The sequence below is a fragment of the Parus major genome, unplaced genomic scaffold (genome assembly GCF_001522545.3).
Source record: "Parus major isolate Abel unplaced genomic scaffold, Parus_major1.1 Scaffold290, whole genome shotgun sequence".
In the NCBI taxonomy this organism is placed as follows: Eukaryota; Metazoa; Chordata; class Aves; order Passeriformes; family Paridae; genus Parus; species Parus major.
Genome location: NW_015379271.1, coordinates 173,294 through 190,254, shown reverse-complemented (window position 1 = coordinate 190,254; position 16,961 = coordinate 173,294). Strand labels below are relative to the sequence as shown.

Here is a 16,961-nt window from a genome sequence, read left to right as displayed (position 1 = left end):
GCCGTGCGGGCCGGGCCGCAGCACGGGGCCGGTTGGGTGCGGGGCCGGGCTCGGGGTGGGCGTGTGTTGGGGAGGCGTGGGGCGGGCAGGGCGGTTGGGCGTGGGGCGGGGTTGGGCATACTTACCTGGCAGGGGAGACACCATGATCAGGCAGGTGGTTTTCCCAGGGCGAGGCTCATCCCTTGCACTCCGGGTGTGCTGACCCCTGCGATTTCCCCAAATGCGGGAAACTCGACTGCATAATTTGTGGTAGTGGGGGACTGCGTTCGCGCTCTCCCCTGATCAAAGCGGTTAAAGAACAGATTGTAACGGGGGACTCAAGAGATTTGGGATCGTGGGGTCGGACGCGATCCGCGAGCGCTGTGGGATTTTCCCGCAGGACGGGAAAGCAGCGAGGGCATCCCGGGGCACCTCCCTCCGAACCTGCCGGCGTCCGGGAGATATATCCCTGTTCCCTGCAGTAATTAGCCAGCGAATCCCTAAAGAGCCCCCGGAGTGCTGCCTCTGAAGCTGGGATGGTTCCTGCCTGTCCCACGTAGTGTCTGCAGGAGCAGGGGAGCACCCCGGTGAAACAGTTCTTCTCCTGGAACAAGGTGCGGAGATGCCGGTCCCGCTCAGTGAGCGCTGTCTGGGTCACACCCGGCCGAGCCCGGGCGGATTTCCAGAGAGCGGGGATTTGATGCCCCCCGAGTCGGACGCAGTCTCAGCCTCCGCCCGTCCCCACGGCGAGCTCGGTGTTCGGGCCGGACGCTAACCCGGCTCCTGCCGTCCCGCCTCGGTCGAGCGGAGACGCTTCGCGACCCGCGGGCTGGAGCGTGGGGAGGCGAGGCTGGGCCGGTTCCGCACGGACCGGGCAGGGACCGGGCGCCCAGGCCCTCTGCAGTCGGGCTAGCAACACTGCTGCAGCGCCTGCAACCATCCTCGCAAGCGATAGCACGTCAGTGCGGGAACAAAGTGGAGAAACACGGTCTCAAGAGTATCGGCTGCCACTGGAAATACCAACAAACAACGCGTGCACACTGCCTGTAGCTAACCCTGATTACAACTCTCCCTCCAAACAACGAAAGCAGGGAGAATGCCAACACAACCTCCACTACCACAAATTATGCAGTCAAGCTTCCTGAATCTGGTGATGTCGCACCGGTGAGCACAGCCGGAGTGCAGCTGTCGCAGATCGGTTCGTTTCCATTCCGAGTGCAGCTGTCGCAGATCGGTTCGTTTCCATTCCGAGTGCAGCTGTCGCAGATCGGTTCGTTTCCATTCCGAGTGCAGCTGTCCCAGATCGGTTCGTTTCCATTCCGAGTGCAGCTGTCCCGTACCGGCTCCTTCCCTGCGCGGTGAGCTCGCACCTCCTGCTCGGCCCGGTCCCTTTGCGCGGGCCGTGTCCCGTCATGCCAGGCGGCGCAGCTCATTTGCATGGCCCCGCCCCCGCCGGTGCCGCTCGGGCCGTGGGGCGCCGCCGGTCGCGCTTCCCTCGCCGCCCCGAGCACCCCCCGCCCCCCGCCCGGGGAAGGGCCCTCTGCGGGGCTGCTGCCAGCGGCCAGGGCCAGAGGGACCCAGGCTCTCCCACACCAGCCCAGTTCGGGGGTCCGCTAGAAGAACAGCCCGAGTGTCACCAAATCTCCGAGGAGGGTAAACCAGGGACCATCACCACAGTGCCGTGGTTCTCCCAGACGAGGGGCCTAGGGACAGGGAAGACCCGTCTGTGCTGCAGCATGGAGTGGGAGGAGGGGCCCCAAGGAAGGCGCAGAGCTGTGCCAGTGGTGACATGGATGACACGGATGCCAGGGCTCTGCCACACCCACGGATGGCACACACAGAGTACTGGGGGCCTGGTTTATTAGTGTCCATGCAGCTGCCCCGACTACTGATCCACATTCTTAACACGCAGGACCACAGGCACTGAGGTGCAGGGGATCATGCCCAAGTCTGTGATGACCAAATCCACCAGGTCTGGGGGTGTCACATCGTAGACCAGGTTAAGAAGGCGTAGAGACTTGTTCTCTGCCCAGCCCCCAAGCTGGGCCTGGCCCTTCCGGAGCACAATCAGGTCATCAGGGTCATCTGCAGAAAGTGGAGAAGCCATCAGGATCAGGGGGAGGGACAGCACTGCTCCATCCTGCCCCTGAAGCAGCACACACCACCAGGTGCCCCTGCCTGCAAATGACGGCCCCTTGCCCAGAAGAGGAATAGCAGGACAGAGCAGCCTGTCATGGTCCACAGCAGGCACTGGGAGAGAAGGTCCCAGGTGGGAGGAAAGGGACAGAAGCCGTACCCAGCTCGTTGGAGACGAAAGAATCTGTCTGCACCCGCTCACAGAACTTGTAGGTCTCGCAGCAGACCAGGACTGGCACGTTGTAGGCCTTGGAGACCAGTGCGATCTGCGAGGTCCCCACCCGGGACATGACAGAGCCATTGGCCAGGAGCGCGTGGGCTCCCAGCAGCACTTTGGACACCTGTCAGTGAAGCACAGGGATCTGTCAGCATCTTTGATCACACTGCAGCCTCCCTCGCCCTTGGCACAGCCCCTCACCTCAGGCAACACGTAGGAGATGGCATTGATCATGACGTAGGTGCAGTGGATGCCCTTGCGTACCAGGCGGCGCAGCGTCTCCCGGCCCTCCAGGCGCGGCCGGCTGTCCACCACGATCACGCGGAACGCGCGGCCCTTCTTGGCGTGGGCGTCGCACAGCGTCCGGTTCACCAGCGAGGAGCTGACGGGCACCGCTCAGGAGCTGCCCCTCCTCCCAGACCAGGCTCCCACCTGGCCATGATATCCACCCTCGTCCTCAAGACAGCTGCCCCTTCCAGAGCCCTCCTGCCACGATGGCTCCCAGGGCCCGTCTCCCTGTCTCTGCACAAGGAAGCTCCCCTGGGAAAGGTGATGTCTTGGCCCTCCCTGGAAGCAGCACTGACCTCCCTGTTTGTGACCAGCACAAGGGACTCTGCCACTCCACACTCTCCCAGCTTCCCTCTCACAAGACTTCAGGCCTGCCTTGGCCTCCTGCCACTGCTCTTTCCTCTGCCCAGCATACACAGCATACCTGGACTCCTGCTGCAGCAATCTGTTGTTCTTTTCCCCACCTCTATTTCTTGGGATGCCAACTTCTGTATTTTTGCTTCCTGACATTTGACTTTGTTGCAGTTTGTTTAAAATCCAGTGAACAACCCTGCTGTTCTGTAAGCACCCTGGGTGGAGCGAGCTGTGGCTCTGGGGTTTTTGGAATCCAACTTCAGACATATCAGGTAGGACTGATAGTGCTGAGCCCTGTGCAGGACCATCACAGCCTCACCTCCCACACTGTTCTGCTCCCTCCTCCTACCCGCCAGACTGGCTGCCTGTGCTTCTTGCTCACCATCCATACACCAGTATCACGTCATGGTCATTGATCTTCTCAAAGGCAGACCTTGAGATGGCCTCAGCTGCCAGGACAATCTTCTCTCGCAGGTATTTGTCAATCATGTCCTGGAGCTTCTCCTTTGCCTGGGGAGAGGCACACATCACATACAGACCTCTAACCCTTGCTCTCTGCAACTCCCTGACTGGAGCCAGCTGGGGATCAGGTTCTTCCCCCTAGTAACAAGCTTTCAGTTCCACTGTAGCACTGCTCTGAGTCTGCATCCCATCCCTGCTCAGCTCCATCACCCAGGGCCTGGAGCCTGCCACTCAGCAAGGGTACTCACCTCATCCTCTCTCAGGGTGTCAGGCAGGCACGATATCTCCTTCTTGAGGAACTTGATGGCATTGCCCATGCTGGCCGAGAGTGGCCGACACTGATTCAAGAAACTGCAGAAGAAATGGGCTTAGCTCCAAAGCAGCCTGGAGGACCAAGACAGGGAGAGGGAGGGTGGGCAGGCAGGCAGAAGCCTAGGAAAGTCAGACAAAGTCTGGGTGGACACCAACCCAGAGATGTGAACAATGGACCACATGCTGTGGAGCTTTGGTCCCTCTGCTCTGATGTCGGGAGCCCTCACCTGATGTGTGGCTTCAGCTTGGCCACCAAGTCCCGCGACAGCTCCTCGTTGGGGGGAGTGGAGTAATCCCGGATCAGCTGAGACAAGTGGAAAGGGAGTACAATCTCAGGGCATGGTATGCAAGCACCCTGCCTGATGGGCTGCAGTTGAGGTACACGTCCTGCACAGCCTCCTGCACACTGCTTGGAGGAGCAAAGGGTCCTCCAGGGACTCAAAACAGCAGTGGCAGTGCCAGAAAAGGACCCTGCTGTGGCACGACCCAAAGGAAGAGGCTGATGATGACTGACCACACATACAGCCTCAGCAGTCAGGGTACAGGAACACACACCTGCACGCAGCACAATGCCCCTGCTGCCAGGTAGCTGCTCAGGTACCTGTTTGAAGACCTCGAGCAGTGCGATGCAGCGGGCGTTGGAGCCGTTGATGATGCCCTGGGAGTACTGGAGGCCGAGGCGCACCACTGCTGGGTGGATCACCGTGGAGGGGATGCTGCAGGGACCAGTGGGAGGGAGCTGTCAGCACCTCTGCAGCCCAAAACACTCAACCCATTTATGAGCCCCAGCCCAACAACCCAAGGGACGGCCCAGGAAGGGGCTGGCAGTAACCTGAGGAGCCAGGCTCACCCCACAGCCCCTTCTCCTGTGACCCTGCACTTCCCTCCAGGAAAGATATTGGGCTGCCCCTACTGCCACTCCCCAAAGCAAGCAAAACGTCCCCCACCATTTCATCAGGTGTATCCCACATGCAGGACTATGAGACCCCTCCTCCAAAGCCATTCTGCAACCAGGCCAGCCAAAGCAGAGCCCAGCATTGCCAGACACATGGGCTGGGAAGGCCTTGTACCTCATCTGCTGTGTCAGCGGCTTCTTCCGGCTATACTGGTGGAGGTGGGAGAACAGGTTGACCTTGGTGCCATAGTCCTGCCTCAGAGGTACCTGCAGCCGAGTTTTGTGATGGCTCACCCACTGCTCTGCTTATTCCAGGACCACAAGTCATACCCAGAACTTGCTCAGGGCATGCAAAGTTCCCCTCTGCCTTCGGAGAGCAGGCTCTGGTCCCACCATGTGCCCCCCAGGCCTCCTGCAGGACAGCTGCCCGAAGCGTGCATCCTGTCACCCACTCCTCCTCCTACCTGCTGCCGTTCCAGCTTCTTGGCCAATTTCCTCTGTGCAGCGGGGTCATCCACCTGCACATGCTCTGGCAGCCGCTTCACCACTGCAAGGACAGCTGGGATGAGGCCAAGCTGCTTTGGTGCACCCCCAAATTCAGGGAAGGCATGGAAGCACCCAGAGACAGACAGAACTCAGCCCACGGCTGAGCTCATGATCACACGGGCATCCTCCACCTGCACCCACACCAGACCCTCCCGTCCCGCTCACCCACCCTCTGCACCCTGTGCTGGTGACAGCCTTACTGCTTTGGGGCTCAGTCGGGCTCTGCCGGGGCTTGCCCGCCGTGGCTGCCTGGCTCAGCTCTGCCTTCCTGGCCTGCTTCTGGGCCCGCTCAGCCTCCTGCTTAGCCCGGCGCTCTGCTCGCAGCTCTGCTTTGCTCTTGCCCCCCGTGGGTTTCTCGCCGTCACCGGGGCCATCAGCCGTGGTGGGGACGGCTGCGGGCTGAGCAGCTGCTGCTGGGGAGGAAGGGGGAATCTGTGCCCGGTCTCACCGGGAGATGCAGTGCGAGGGACAGCCCGCGGCAGGGAGAGCCCTCGGTGCCTTGGCAGGGGCTCCGGGCCTCCGGCAGCACGGGGCTCTCCGTACTGCAGTCCCTACGGCGATGCGGGTGACCGAGGGCGCGGGGGCCCAGGCTGGGGAACGCCCCAGGGGTCCCGCTGGAAACACTCCCGGCTCCGGGCGCTGCCAGCCCGGGACACCCGCGGGCCCGGCCCGGCGCTGCCCCGCTCACCTCGCGGCTGCCCCGGCTCGGGGGGCGCACCCAGCTCCGCGGGCTCGGCCGACGACCCCTTCTCGCTCCTCTTCTTCTTCTTCTGCTGCTTCTTCTCCTTCCGCAGCTGCAGCTTCTCCTCCCGGGAGAGCTCCGGGACCTGTGAGCACACACCGTGAGGCGGCCCCGACCCCGGTCCCCAGCCCCGGCCTCACAGCAGCCCCGGCCCCACTCACCTGCGGCCCCGCTGGCACTGGCGCAGCTCCCTCGGGGTTCCTACCTAGAATGATGGGAGCGTGAGCGGGCCCGGGGTCCCGTCCCGGGGTCCCGTCCCGGGGTCCCTTCCCGGGCCCGGGGTCCCGTCCCGCACTCACCCTCCTGCTCCGCCATGGCGCCCGCGCGCCGCCTCCTGCGCCCCCTGCCGGCCGGGCGGCCCCGCGTCACGCGATGACGTCACTCCCGGTGCGGGGCCGGTCCGTTCCCGGGGCTCCCCCCACGGCTCCGCCTTCCCGGTTCCGTCCCACCGCGGGCGCTCGCTGCCCTCAGCCCCGGCGCGGCGGGGGCCCTCAGGGCGGGGCGGGGGTGTGCGGGGCGGGCAGGGCAGGGCGTCCCCGGGGCGGGCGGAGCGGGGCGAATCGGGGCGGGCTAAGAGCGACGGCCCCGGGCGGGGCGGAGCGGGGCGGCCCTGGGGCGGGCGGTGCTGCCGGCCGCGCCATCGCGGGGAGTGCTGGCCCGAGATGGCGGCGGCGGGAGGCGGGTAGCGGGGGCGCGCTCGGCCCGGCCATGCACTTCTCCATTCCCGAGACCGAGACCCGCGCCGGGGACGGCGGCGCCGCCGCCTACGTGGTGAGCGGGGCCGAGGGAGCGGAGCCGTCCCGCGGAACGGAGCCGCCCCGCGGAGCCCAGTGGGTGGCGGCGGCTCCGCGGCCCGGGTGCGGCGCGGTCCCGGTGGGGCCGTGCGGGTCCGCAGTCCCGGCGCGATGGCGGGTCGGGATCAGGACCGGGGCCGGGGCCGGGGCCGGGGCCGGGCGAGGCGGGCAGGTCCCGGCCCATCGCCGTCCCCGTCCGGCGCCCTGAGCCTGTGCCAGGGCCGGGCAGGGATTGGGCCCCGCCGCCCCCGCACCTCCGGATCGGGCGAGAGAGGTCCCTGGAAGCGGCCCGGGGATGTCCGGACCTTGCCCTGGCCCAGCGCCGCGGGCGGGGGTGGGCAGCCCGTAGGGGCCCCCGTCCGGGCTCATCCCCAGCTCCGGCTCATCCTGGCCCGCCCGTCCCTCTGTTTGTCCCGTTTCCTGTTTTGCTCCCCGCGCCGGGAGCGCCTCCGGAGAGGAGCCGGGGCTCGCTGCCGCCGCTGCCGAGTGGCGCTGGCTGCTTGCTGAGTGCGCAGAGCCCTTTCCCGGGGCCGGCAGCGGCGGGCAGAGCCCCCGGGCTGGACGGAGGGTCCGAATCGGTGCTCTCGGGGTAAGGGGGGGGGGGCAGCCCTGGGCCTCACGACCCTGCCGAGACCCCCACGCCTGCTCCCTGTGCCGAAATTCCCGGATCTCTGGGTGATCCTCCTCGGGAGCCTGAGTCGGGGCAAGTTCACGGGGGTAGAGCAGTGATGGAGAGACCTGGTGATGCCCAGGAGGTGCAGTTGCTCAAGGGCCAAAGGAGCAGGCAGCCATTGAGGCATTTCAGCCCTGTGACCCCCCCTGCACTTTGCCCTCTCCTGTTGCAGAGGCTCCTCAGGCCTGGGGGAAGCTTTGGGGAGAGCCCTTGGGCAGCCCAGGGGCTGGGCAGGAGCTGTGAACTCATGGAGAGCCCTGATTTGGGCATGTGGGGGTGCTGCCTGTACCACTGCTGTTCCTCCTGGCTCCTGCACAGCAGCCCTGAGCCACTGGGCTGGTGCCTCTGGGTTGGGAGTGCCAGTGTGAGCTCCAGCCTGGTTGGGCTGGGACCTCTGCTGAGCCTTGGGCAGTCCCAGCACTCAGGAGCAGGAGGGCACCAGGGGCGTCCGTGGGCTGCCATGGGTGGCTGGAGGCTCACGTCCATCCTGTCACCCTCCCAAACACTGCTCTGGGCGTGGCAGGACCTGAGAGGACAGTGCTGTCCCTTGCAAGGACTCTATCTACGGCGAGGTGCCGGGAGCTGGACCATGGAGTTGCTAAGCCCTGTATGTTCTGCAGTCGTAGCTGTGCTCTGCCTGTGCCGTCAGCAGGAGCTGAGCCAGAGCAGAGGGGGTATAGCCAGGGACCAGCTCCTTGTGAACTCCTGGGAGTGGGGAGGGGTGTCCTTGTCTGTTGACATGGGGACACCTATGTCTGCAGGGCTGCAGTGTGGCTCTGTACTCCCCATGGCTGGGCAGCCACAGGGTTAGACCTTCCTGGAGTATGGTGGGCACATCTCTTGGATGTGCTCATACTTTCTGAATGATTTTGACCGTCTGCCCTTCAGCAGGGTCCTCAGGAGTATTTATTGCCTTTTCCTGGGTACTCCCTGGCAGCCTATGTGCCCCAAGCCGGGCAGGTCCTGGGACTCCTCCATGTGACAGGTGCTGGGATCTGACAGGCCTCTTTCCCTGCAGGCCTACAACATCCACGTGAACGGGGTGTTGCACTGCCGGGTGCGCTACAGCCAGCTGCTGGGCCTGCACGAGCAGGTAGGGAGGGCGCTGGGAGCCGCAGTGCCCGCTCCTGGTCTGTGACATTCCAGCTGGGCTCTTACATGCTGCTGGACTCCCATGTGGATAAGGGATGCTAACAAGCTCTCTGCTCCCCTTGTGAGGGTGGGGGATCAGGGCAGCCACCTCCTCTCTGGAGGCTCTTGCAGCACTCTGTTCTTATCCTAGCTGAGGAAGGAGTATGGCACCAATGTGGTCCCAGCCTTTCCCCCAAAGAAGATCTTCACGCTCACCCCAGCGGAGGTAGAGCAGCGACGGGAGCAGCTGGAGAAGTACATGCAGGCTGGTAAGCTGGGCCTGCCCCAGCCCGGTTGTGCAGGGCCTGGAGCATGGCCCACGGCTTCCTCCCTGCACTGCTCCATCCACCGTGGTGCATCTTGCAGCTCCCAGTATAGCACTGGCATTCGGTGGGCTTGTCCCCTGGATGCCAGCTCCTGTCCCAGCCCCTGCCCTGCACTGGCAGAGCGGGGATGTGCGGGGGGCGTCCCTGGTTGCCCAGCACACAGTCTGAGGGCAAACAGGGGCTGCAGAAGGGCCAGACACTGGTGTGGGTCCCTGTCCCTTCCCATGGGACTCCTGACTCCTCGTGCCCCTTCCTGCAGTGCGACAGGACCCAATGCTGGGAGGCAGCGAGACCTTCAACAGCTTCCTGCGCAAGGCACAGCAGGTGAGGGGGCAGAGCTGTGGGGAGGGTCTGGGGCTCTCAGTCTGTGGCAAGGAGCTGGGGTGCCAGTCCTGTTTCTCTCTCCAGGAGACACAGCAGATCCCCACAGAGGAGGTGGTGCTGGAAGTGCTGCTTTCTAATGGGCAGAAGGTCAAGGTCACCATCCTTACGTCGGACCAGACAGAGGATGTCCTTGAGGTGCCAGAGCCGTCGTTCCAGCCCCTCCTGCTGTGTTCTGTGGTTTCCCACATGTGTGGGGCTCTCTCAGCCTGGTAGTCCCCCCTGCCTTCCTCTGCCATCTGCCCACCCTGGAGCAGGGTTGACTTGGAGCTGGAAGCTGGGAGCTGACATGGGTGTGCTGATGGGTGTGTCTGGCTCCAGATTGATGTTTGGGGTCCCCTGGCTGTTTCCTGGTTGCAATGAGCCCCAGACCTGGCCACAGGGCAGCGGAGGTGCTGCCTTCTTGGTGTTGGGAGGCCCCAGAATGTGCATGAGCTGGGTTTTGCCACCATGTTGGGACTGTATGGGGATTATCCTTCTCTTCCTTCCAGGCTGTGGCCTCCAAGCTGGATCTGCCAGATGACCTGGTTGGCTACTTCAGCCTCTTTCTAGTGAGACAGACCAAGGATGGAGCTTTCTCCTGTGAGTAGAGCCCATTGCAGTGGGGCATCTGCTCTGCCCCCTGCCTGGAGTGAGGGCTGTGTGCTTGGACCCTACCCTGGGTGGGGAGCCCAGCTGTTTTCCTTGGGGCACCCTGATGGTGGGGGCCTAGGGGCTCCTGCTGCCCAGAGCTGCTGCTGAGCCGGCGTTTCCCCGCAGTTGTGAGAAAGCTGCAGGAGTTTGAGCTGCCGTACGTGTCAGTCACCAGCCTGCACAACCCTGAGTTCCAGATCATCCTGCGCAAGAGGTGAGTGTGGGCCAGCAGTGGGGTGGTGCCCAGGGCTCCCTGTTCCACAGAGAGACCCTCCCCTCCTGCCATTGCTGCCCACAGATGCTTTGGCCCCCAGGAACACACCTGAGCATCCCTGACCATGACACTGGAGCACGGGCTGCCCCGCTGTGCTCAGCCCATTTCTGCCTTCCTGTGGCAACTGGTTTAGATGGGGAGCAGGGCACAGTGACTGTTGGTTAGGGGGAGCTGGCCAGCGAGCCAGCCCACAGGAGGCTGATTTTCTCTTCATTGCTGTTAGGAGGTGGGGAGTTGGCTAATCCATGTGGCTCCCTTGCAGCTACTGGGACTCGGCCTATGATGATGATGTGATGGAGCATCGTGTGGGGTTGAACTTGCTGTATGCACAGGTGAGGGTTGGTGTGGCACAGCCAGGTGAGGAGGGACGATGCACCCCTTGGCCACAGCTGTGCAGGGCCTTGGGTAGCTCTGGTCCTGGGTGCTCATCAACCTCTGCTCCTTGTAGACGGTGTCAGACATTGAACATGGATGGATCCTTGTCAACAAGGAGCAGCACCGGCAGCTGAAGTCCCTGCAAGAAAAGGTCTCCAAGAAGGAGGTAGGGGAGGGTACAATGCCACGATAGGGGCAGTTCTGGCACCGCACTAGCCCCTCTCCATGTGACGTGTGGTACCGGGTTGGTCACCTGTTCCTGGCCTGGGCAGTGCTGAGCATCCCTGGCTCTGCCTGCAGTTCATCCGCCTGGCGCAGACCCTGAAGTACTACGGCTATCTCAAGTTCGACCCCTGCGTCACCGACTTCCCTGAGAAGGGCTGCCACGTCGTCGTCAGCGCCGGCAACAACGAGCTCAACTTCCAGGTGCGGCTGCCGAATGAGCAGATCAAAGAGGGCAGCTTCAAGGTCACGCGCATGCGGTGCTGGCGGGTCACATCCTCGGTGAGTGACGCTTGGAGAGCAGGGAAGGGTCTGTCAGGGCTGGAGAGACCTGTCTGTGCCAGGCTGGGCTTCCCCTCTTCCTGGGAAAGGTGCGGGCTCTGATGCCAGCTTCTGGCCCAGCACGCCTGGAGAGGGTCTGAATCATGTCTTGGGGATGAGGGGGTCATTGGTTTGAGGACATTTGAGGGGACCTGACAGTGGCAGCAGACTGGTGGGGACTGTGCAGGTGTCCCACACTTGGCTCGGTGCTGCCCTCGACCTGCACTGGAGCCTGGGGAGCTGCTACTTCTCCCCTGGAGGCTCTCAGCCTTGGTGTGTGTGTGTGTCCTTGCAGGTGCCCATGAGCAATGGCCCTTCGGGGAGCAGCCCAGGGAAGTCTGAGGTGAAGCTGGAGTTGGCTTTTGAGTACCTGATGAGCAAGGACCGGCTGCAGTGGGTCACCATCACCAGCCCACAGGTAGAGCTGCCTGTGTGATGGGTTGGTGGTGGCTGTGAGGGGGCAAGGGCTTCGTTTGGCCCTGCATGGGGTGTGGGAAGGCTGTGGGGTGCAGACAGCCCCATGACACTTCTCCCTTTCAGGCTATCATGCTGAGCATCTGTTTGCAGTCCATGGTAGATGAGCTGATGGTGAAAAAGTCTGGAGGCAGCATCCGCAAGGTGAGGGTTGAGGCCAGATGATGGCTCCAGGGTGGTATCCCAACCTGGCCCTGTGACTCCCTGGGGTCTGGGCTGGCTGCTGAGTGCTCCCCTCACGGTGGGGCCAGCATCCCCAGGGTCAGTTATGAGACCCAGAGCTGATGCTGGGGACCCTGTGGCTAAGCTGAGCTCGTCCCTGCAGATGTTTCGGCGGCGGGTGAATGGGGCCCTGCGGCGCTCCGACAGCCAGCAAGCTGTGAAGTCACCCCCACTGCTGGTGAGTGGGACCCTGCAGCCCCTGGTAGGGGACATGTGCAACCACAGGCTCTGTCGTGTTGTGTACCAGAACTCACTGCCCCCAGAGGAGCCACTATCCCCTTGTCTGGGGCAAGCCCAGAGGACAGCAGGGCTGTGGTGCCCTGCTTCCAGAGCCCTGGGAAGGGAAGGAGGTCCTGGACCAGCTCAGTGAGCCAGACTCCCTGAGGACGGAGGAGGGTGGGTAGAAGGAGAGGGGCGTGTTGTGTTCCATGACCCTTTGCTGCCCAACTGTGCTGTCCTCACAGGACTCACCCGATGCCTCCTGGGAGCCCATGGCCAAACTCTCGGTGAGTTGTGTGCGGGTGCCCCTGACCTCAGGCTAAGTGGGATGGGGAGCCAGGGATGTCCTCGCTAACATCTCTCTTCTCCACAGAGCAAGCTCACTTCTGTCAGCCTGCGTGGGATCAGCCACTCCAGCTCTGCAAACGATGTGGGTGCTAACGACTTCCACGGCAATTATGCCTTTGAGGGCATTGGCGATGAGGATCTGTAGTGCCCCCTATCCCAGGACAGCCCCGGCCTGAGCAAGGGCCTTCGCTGAGGAATGTATGACCTGCAGCCAGGTTGCAATCAACGTGCCTCTCACCTGCTACATCCACCTTTCCCTGCTCCCCGGGGCTGGGAGCTCACCCCCAACCCACCATTGCCTTCGAGGTGGGGGCAGCTGGACTCCTCCCGCTGCTGGCTCCAGCTGGGAGAGGGCTGGTTTGACCTGAACGGTTTGCCCGGGCAGAGCCCTGGAGCTGCAGTGCAAGGCCTGGCCCAGCACGGGGGCAGAGCTGCTCCTGTCCCAGCTGGGAAGGCCTGGCCCAGCACGGGGGCAGACCCAGGCAGGCTCCATTAATGCCAAATTAGCGTTTAGGTTTGTGCTCCAAGACAGAGTGCAGTAAGCTGTCTCAGGGGGCTCCACGCAGAGTCCCCTCTAACCCGCTCATAGATGCCAGCGTAATCTAGGCTTGTAACCACGTATCTGCTGCTGCTCAGCCCGACAGAGCATTAATGGACAGTAACTGATGTTTACACACTGCAACAATGATTAAAATGGATCCTGATTGGTACCTGGCTGTCTGTTGGGGGGTGGCTGCTGTCTCTCCCCTCTCTGTGGCAGCCCTGGGCTGTCCTCCTCTGCAGCAGAACAAGGCCCCCAGGGTGAAGAGCAGATAACAAAACTGACTGTTTAATGCTTTTATACACAATATAAATTACACCGACCAGCACGGCAGCAGCCATGGAACCAGTCCTGTTCCCCACTCCTCTCTTTTCCCCAAACCCCAGCAGAGGAAAGGCTCTGGCAGGAAGAAACAGGCAGGTGGGGTGGCAGTGCTGCCGCACAGGCAAGGGTCAGAGGCGCCGGTTGTGACTTCACCCTGCCCAGATGGGACAGGGCTGCTGGAGGCCCCAGTGTGCCTGTGGGCCTGGTTTAAGGCAGCCCTAAGCCCCCGTGGAGTTGCCTGCCTGTCCTCCCTCCCCCAGAGAGGGCAGGCACTGAGGCACCCCAGGCCCACTGCCAGGCTAAGTGCTGTCTCAGGGCAGGGCCGTGCCCACGGCTGGAGGGGCCAGGAGGGCTTTGGCATTGCGTGGGTTCACCCAGCTCTCGGCTGTGTGGCCGTGGATCTTCTGGTGGCGCTTGTAGTTGTCCCAGTGACCAGTGGTGTAGGAGCAGTCCCGGCACTGGAAGGGCTTCTCGCCCGTATGCCGCAGCATGTGCCGCTTCAGGTTCATGCTCTGGTTGCAGCTGTAGCTGCAGAGGCTGCACTGGAAGGGCTTGTCGCCTGAGTGGATGCGCCCGTGGCGCTTGAGGTTGGCCAGGTTGCCGCAGGCATAGTCGCAGAGCTGGCACTTATAGGGCTTCTCGCCTGTGTGCACGCGCTGGTGCCGCTTCAGGTTGTCCAGGTGGGCGGAGGCGTAAGGACAGAGCGGGCAGGCAAAGGGCTTCTCCCCGCTGTGCGTCTTCATGTGCCGCGCCAAGTGGTTGGGGTAGTGGGTGACGAAGGGGCAGAGGCTGCAGGCAAAGCCCTTGTCCCCAGTGCCCTTCCGGGGGCTGGCGCCTGGCTCTGTGCCCAGCACCGCCAGGCTGCAGCGCCCGCAGACCTGCTCGGCCAGGCCCTCGTCCTGCGCGAACCCGTCGTCCAGCACCAGCCCGCACATGCGGCAGGTGAAGGGGAAGAGCAGCTCGGGCAGCGCAGCCGCCTCCTCGCCCCGCAGCCGCGCGCAGCCGGGCAGGAAGGGGCCGCTGCCGCTGCCCACATGCAGGCTCAGCTCTGGCAGCAGTGGCTCTGCGGGACAAAGAGATGGGGTTGTGAGCTGGGCGGCACAGCGCCAGTGAGGACTGGCTCTATGACAAGCCACAGTGCCCCGCTGAGACTGGCAGTAACAGGACTTTGGATCGATGGCATGATCTGTGCCCTGCCCCAGCCCCAAAATCAGCTCTCCCCACATCCCCACAACCCTCCCACCATTACCTGGGTCCTTGTCCCGCCGGTGTGGCCCCTCGCCCTCGGGCAGGCGGTGGCTGAGCATGTGCCGCTTCAGGTTGCGGCTCTGGTTGCAGCGATAGTCACAGGCAGCACACTGGAAGGGCTTGTCCTGGCTGTGGACTCGCTCGTGGCGTTTGAGGTTGCCCAGGCTGCTGCAGGCGAAGCTGCAGCACGTGCAGCGGTACGGCTTCTCCCCGGTGTGCGTGCGCAGGTGCCGGGTCAGGTTCACCAGCTGGGCAGAGGCGTAGGCACACTGCGGGCAGGCGAAAGGCTTCTCCCCATTGTGTGTCTTCATGTGGCGCTTGAGGTGGCTGGAGTAGTGGGAGGCGAAGGGGCAGAGCTGGCAGGAGTAGACGATGCGCTGGCTGCGGCCGCCCTCGGCGCCGGCGCACTGCAGGCAGCTCTGGCCCAGGCTGGCAGCCAGCTGCAGCCCGCACTGGCGGCAGGGCAGGGCGGCGGGGCTGGGCTCACCGCCCTCCTCGGGGTCACTCTCCACGCTCAGCTGCTGGTACCCAGAGGAGCAGTCGTCGTCGCTCAGGGCGTATGCTGGAATAGCGATCTTCCCCACAAGTGTGTCTGCTGAGAACACCGTGGGGATGGGGCAGTGTCAGCCTGGCTGGTCTAGGCACAGCCCCTCTGCCTACACCCCCAGTCCCAGATGGGTCCCCACCCTGTGGCACCCAGTAGGAGCCCAGCACACTGTGCACTGCAGTGAGAAGCCCCACAGCTGTGGCCTGCCCCAGTGCCCTGCTAAGGGCCTGTTCTGGGTGTCTCGGGAAACCCTGACACTTCTGCATGGCTGGCCAAGACCCTGCCACCAGGAAGGGTGAGAGGACGGGGAGATCCATTGCCCACAGGCACTCCTGAGCCTGGTGGGTGGGAGGTGGTGGGCACAGCCTGGCCCAGGCTAGAGAAATGGGTGCCCATAAGGCTGCTCTGTGTCCCTGTCACTGTGTCACTGCCCCAGCCCCGGGGCAGCTGGCTGCACTTGCATGGCTGGCACCATGGAGCTCCTACACCAGCCCCTTCTATCCTGCGGGAAACATTCCCCAGCCCCACACAGTGCCACTGTCTGGTGCCTGCAGGGGGAAGGCTGTGCCAGGCTCTCCAACAGAACTTCTCAGTTGGGCACAGACACATCCTTCTGCAGCCCCTGTGCTCCACATGTGCCCCCAGGCTGGTGCTTGGGGCTGGAGGGGCAGCTCACCACTACCAGCTGTGAGCCACGCCTTGCTGGCTCTGTGCTGTGCCTGGCCAGCAGCCCTGGGGTCTGTCAGACTCAGCAGCTGCCCCCCATCCTGGGAAGCGCCCTTGACTGTCCCCTTGCTGCTGCCACCTGGGCTGGGTCCAGCTCCCAGAAGCCAGCAGGTACAGAGATGAAGCTGACCCATGCTGTGGGATGGGATGACCCCTCCAGCTTCCCAGCCCCTTCCACAGGCACTGCCAGAAACGCAGTCATCAGAAAAGGGCATCCCATCAAGGCCTGGTTATTATGGAGGAACACTACCCTGCCTCCAGCCCTCTGCCAAGGGACTCCCTTTGTCCTCAGCTCAGCCCCACCCACACCAAGGGACCCACCCGTCCCCTCAGCCCAGTCCCACACTGAGGGAACCCCCTGCCCCTCAGCCCTGCAGTGCCATAGCATCCCCAGAGTACCATCCCCTAAATGGCCATGTCAGTGCCTGTCTGGCCTGACTGGTTCAGTGGGCTGAGATCCTCGTCCTGCTCCCTGGCTGGGGCTGAACGGGAGAACAGGTATTCCTAGTAGAATCTGTCACCAAATCCTTGCCAGGTTCCTTGGGCTACTAAGCAGCTGTCCCAGGGCAGGAAAGCACAGCCCTCAGAGCATCCCCATCTGCCAGGCAGCTGGACTGAGCCTGAGTGCAGAGCAGAAGCACATGGATCAGGGCACAGCCCTTGGGAACGGAGATGTGGGGCCGGACAGTTCCGGCTGTCCTCTCTCGCCATTCTGTTCTCACGTTACTCCGTGCCTGGGGCGGGGAGTGACTCCCAGCAGTCCCCATGAAGCAGCTCCGTGGAGCAGAGCAGCGCTCGCTCTTCCGGCCGCCTCGGTCGGGGCTGACCCAAGCTCGGGAGCAGCGGCTGGACAGGCGCTGCCCGGTCGCACCGGGCCGGTCCCGGGGCTGGGAGCGCTCCGTACACCCCGCAGTGCCGAGGGGAGCGGTGGAACAGGACCCCGGGGCCGGGCGGGCAGTAGAGCCGGGGCTGAGCCGGGGCTGGTGGCTCTGGGATGAGCCCGGCGGCGGCTGCGAGGCGCGGCCCCAAAGCCACCGCGGGCACTCGTCGTGCCCGGGGCCTTGGCGGGAAGGAGCACTCGGGGATCGGTGCCGAGGGTCAATACCGGGCGGGCAGAACCCACCCGGGGGCCCCGTCGGGGGCCGGGCCTCCCCCGTGAGAGGAGGATCGGTCGGAGCCCGCGCCGGGCGGGCCCGTGGCAGGGCGGGCCCTGCCGGATGCGCCGAGCGCGGGGCCGGTACGGCCCGGCCG

The 16,961-nt window shown here is 63.8% G+C and overlaps 3 protein-coding genes, 1 long non-coding RNA gene and 1 other non-coding gene across 7 annotated transcripts; 2 read left to right on the top strand and 3 right to left on the bottom strand.

Moving 5' to 3' along the window:
* The first annotated feature begins 117 nt into the window (after positions 1-117).
* On the top strand, positions 118-281 carry LOC117243773. Its single transcript, XR_004495667.1, has one exon. It is a non-coding gene; the product is annotated as a U1 spliceosomal RNA (small nuclear RNA).
* LOC117243772 lies at positions 135-1,396 on the bottom strand. Its single transcript, XR_004495666.1, has 2 exons — positions 1,142-1,396; positions 135-583 (listed from the first exon to the last, which is right to left on the bottom strand). It is a non-coding gene; the product is annotated as an uncharacterized LOC117243772 (long non-coding RNA).
* Positions 1,397-1,821: 425 nt separating this feature from the next.
* Positions 1,822-6,321, bottom strand: EIF2B4 (eukaryotic translation initiation factor 2B subunit delta). Of its 2 annotated transcripts, none has more exons than XM_015615859.3 (13): positions 6,231-6,321; positions 6,093-6,136; positions 5,878-6,016; positions 5,390-5,602; positions 5,108-5,190; positions 4,819-4,910; positions 4,350-4,464; positions 3,976-4,052; positions 3,685-3,787; positions 3,357-3,484; positions 2,534-2,714; positions 2,276-2,456; positions 1,822-2,064 (listed from the first exon to the last, which is right to left on the bottom strand). In XM_015615859.3, the coding sequence occupies exons 1-13, from the start codon at positions 6,244-6,246 to the stop codon at positions 1,865-1,867; spliced, it is 1,572 nt and encodes a 523-aa protein (XP_015471345.1). In that variant the 5' UTR covers positions 6,247-6,321; the 3' UTR covers positions 1,822-1,864. The 2 variants fall into 2 exon arrangements, with proteins under 2 accessions (XP_015471345.1, XP_015471346.1); XM_015615860.3 differs by having other exon boundaries at positions 5,390-5,599; positions 6,231-6,317.
* A 232-nt stretch (positions 6,322-6,553) lies between these two features.
* On the top strand, positions 6,554-13,034 carry SNX17 (sorting nexin 17). Of its 2 annotated transcripts, none has more exons than XM_015615881.3 (15): positions 6,554-6,702; positions 8,417-8,491; positions 8,681-8,798; positions 9,115-9,179; positions 9,264-9,374; positions 9,728-9,818; positions 9,996-10,083; positions 10,406-10,475; positions 10,592-10,684; positions 10,819-11,022; positions 11,357-11,479; positions 11,602-11,679; positions 11,861-11,935; positions 12,222-12,263; positions 12,350-13,034. In XM_015615881.3, exons 1-15 carry the CDS (start codon positions 6,640-6,642, stop codon positions 12,467-12,469), a joined length of 1,416 nt encoding a protein of 471 aa, XP_015471367.1. In that variant the 5' UTR covers positions 6,554-6,639; the 3' UTR covers positions 12,470-13,034. The 2 variants fall into 2 exon arrangements, with proteins under 2 accessions (XP_015471367.1, XP_015471366.1); XM_015615880.3 differs by lacking the exon at positions 6,554-6,702 and adding an exon at positions 7,338-8,005.
* A 103-nt stretch (positions 13,035-13,137) lies between these two features.
* ZNF513 (zinc finger protein 513) lies at positions 13,138-15,057 on the bottom strand (the record flags this gene model as incomplete). The annotated part of the gene is made up of 2 exons (XM_015615862.2): positions 13,138-14,252; positions 14,439-15,057. Coding segments are annotated over 2 exons (1,371 nt in total), but the record flags the coding sequence as incomplete, so codon positions are not given.
* Between the last annotated feature and the right edge of the window lie 1,904 nt (positions 15,058-16,961).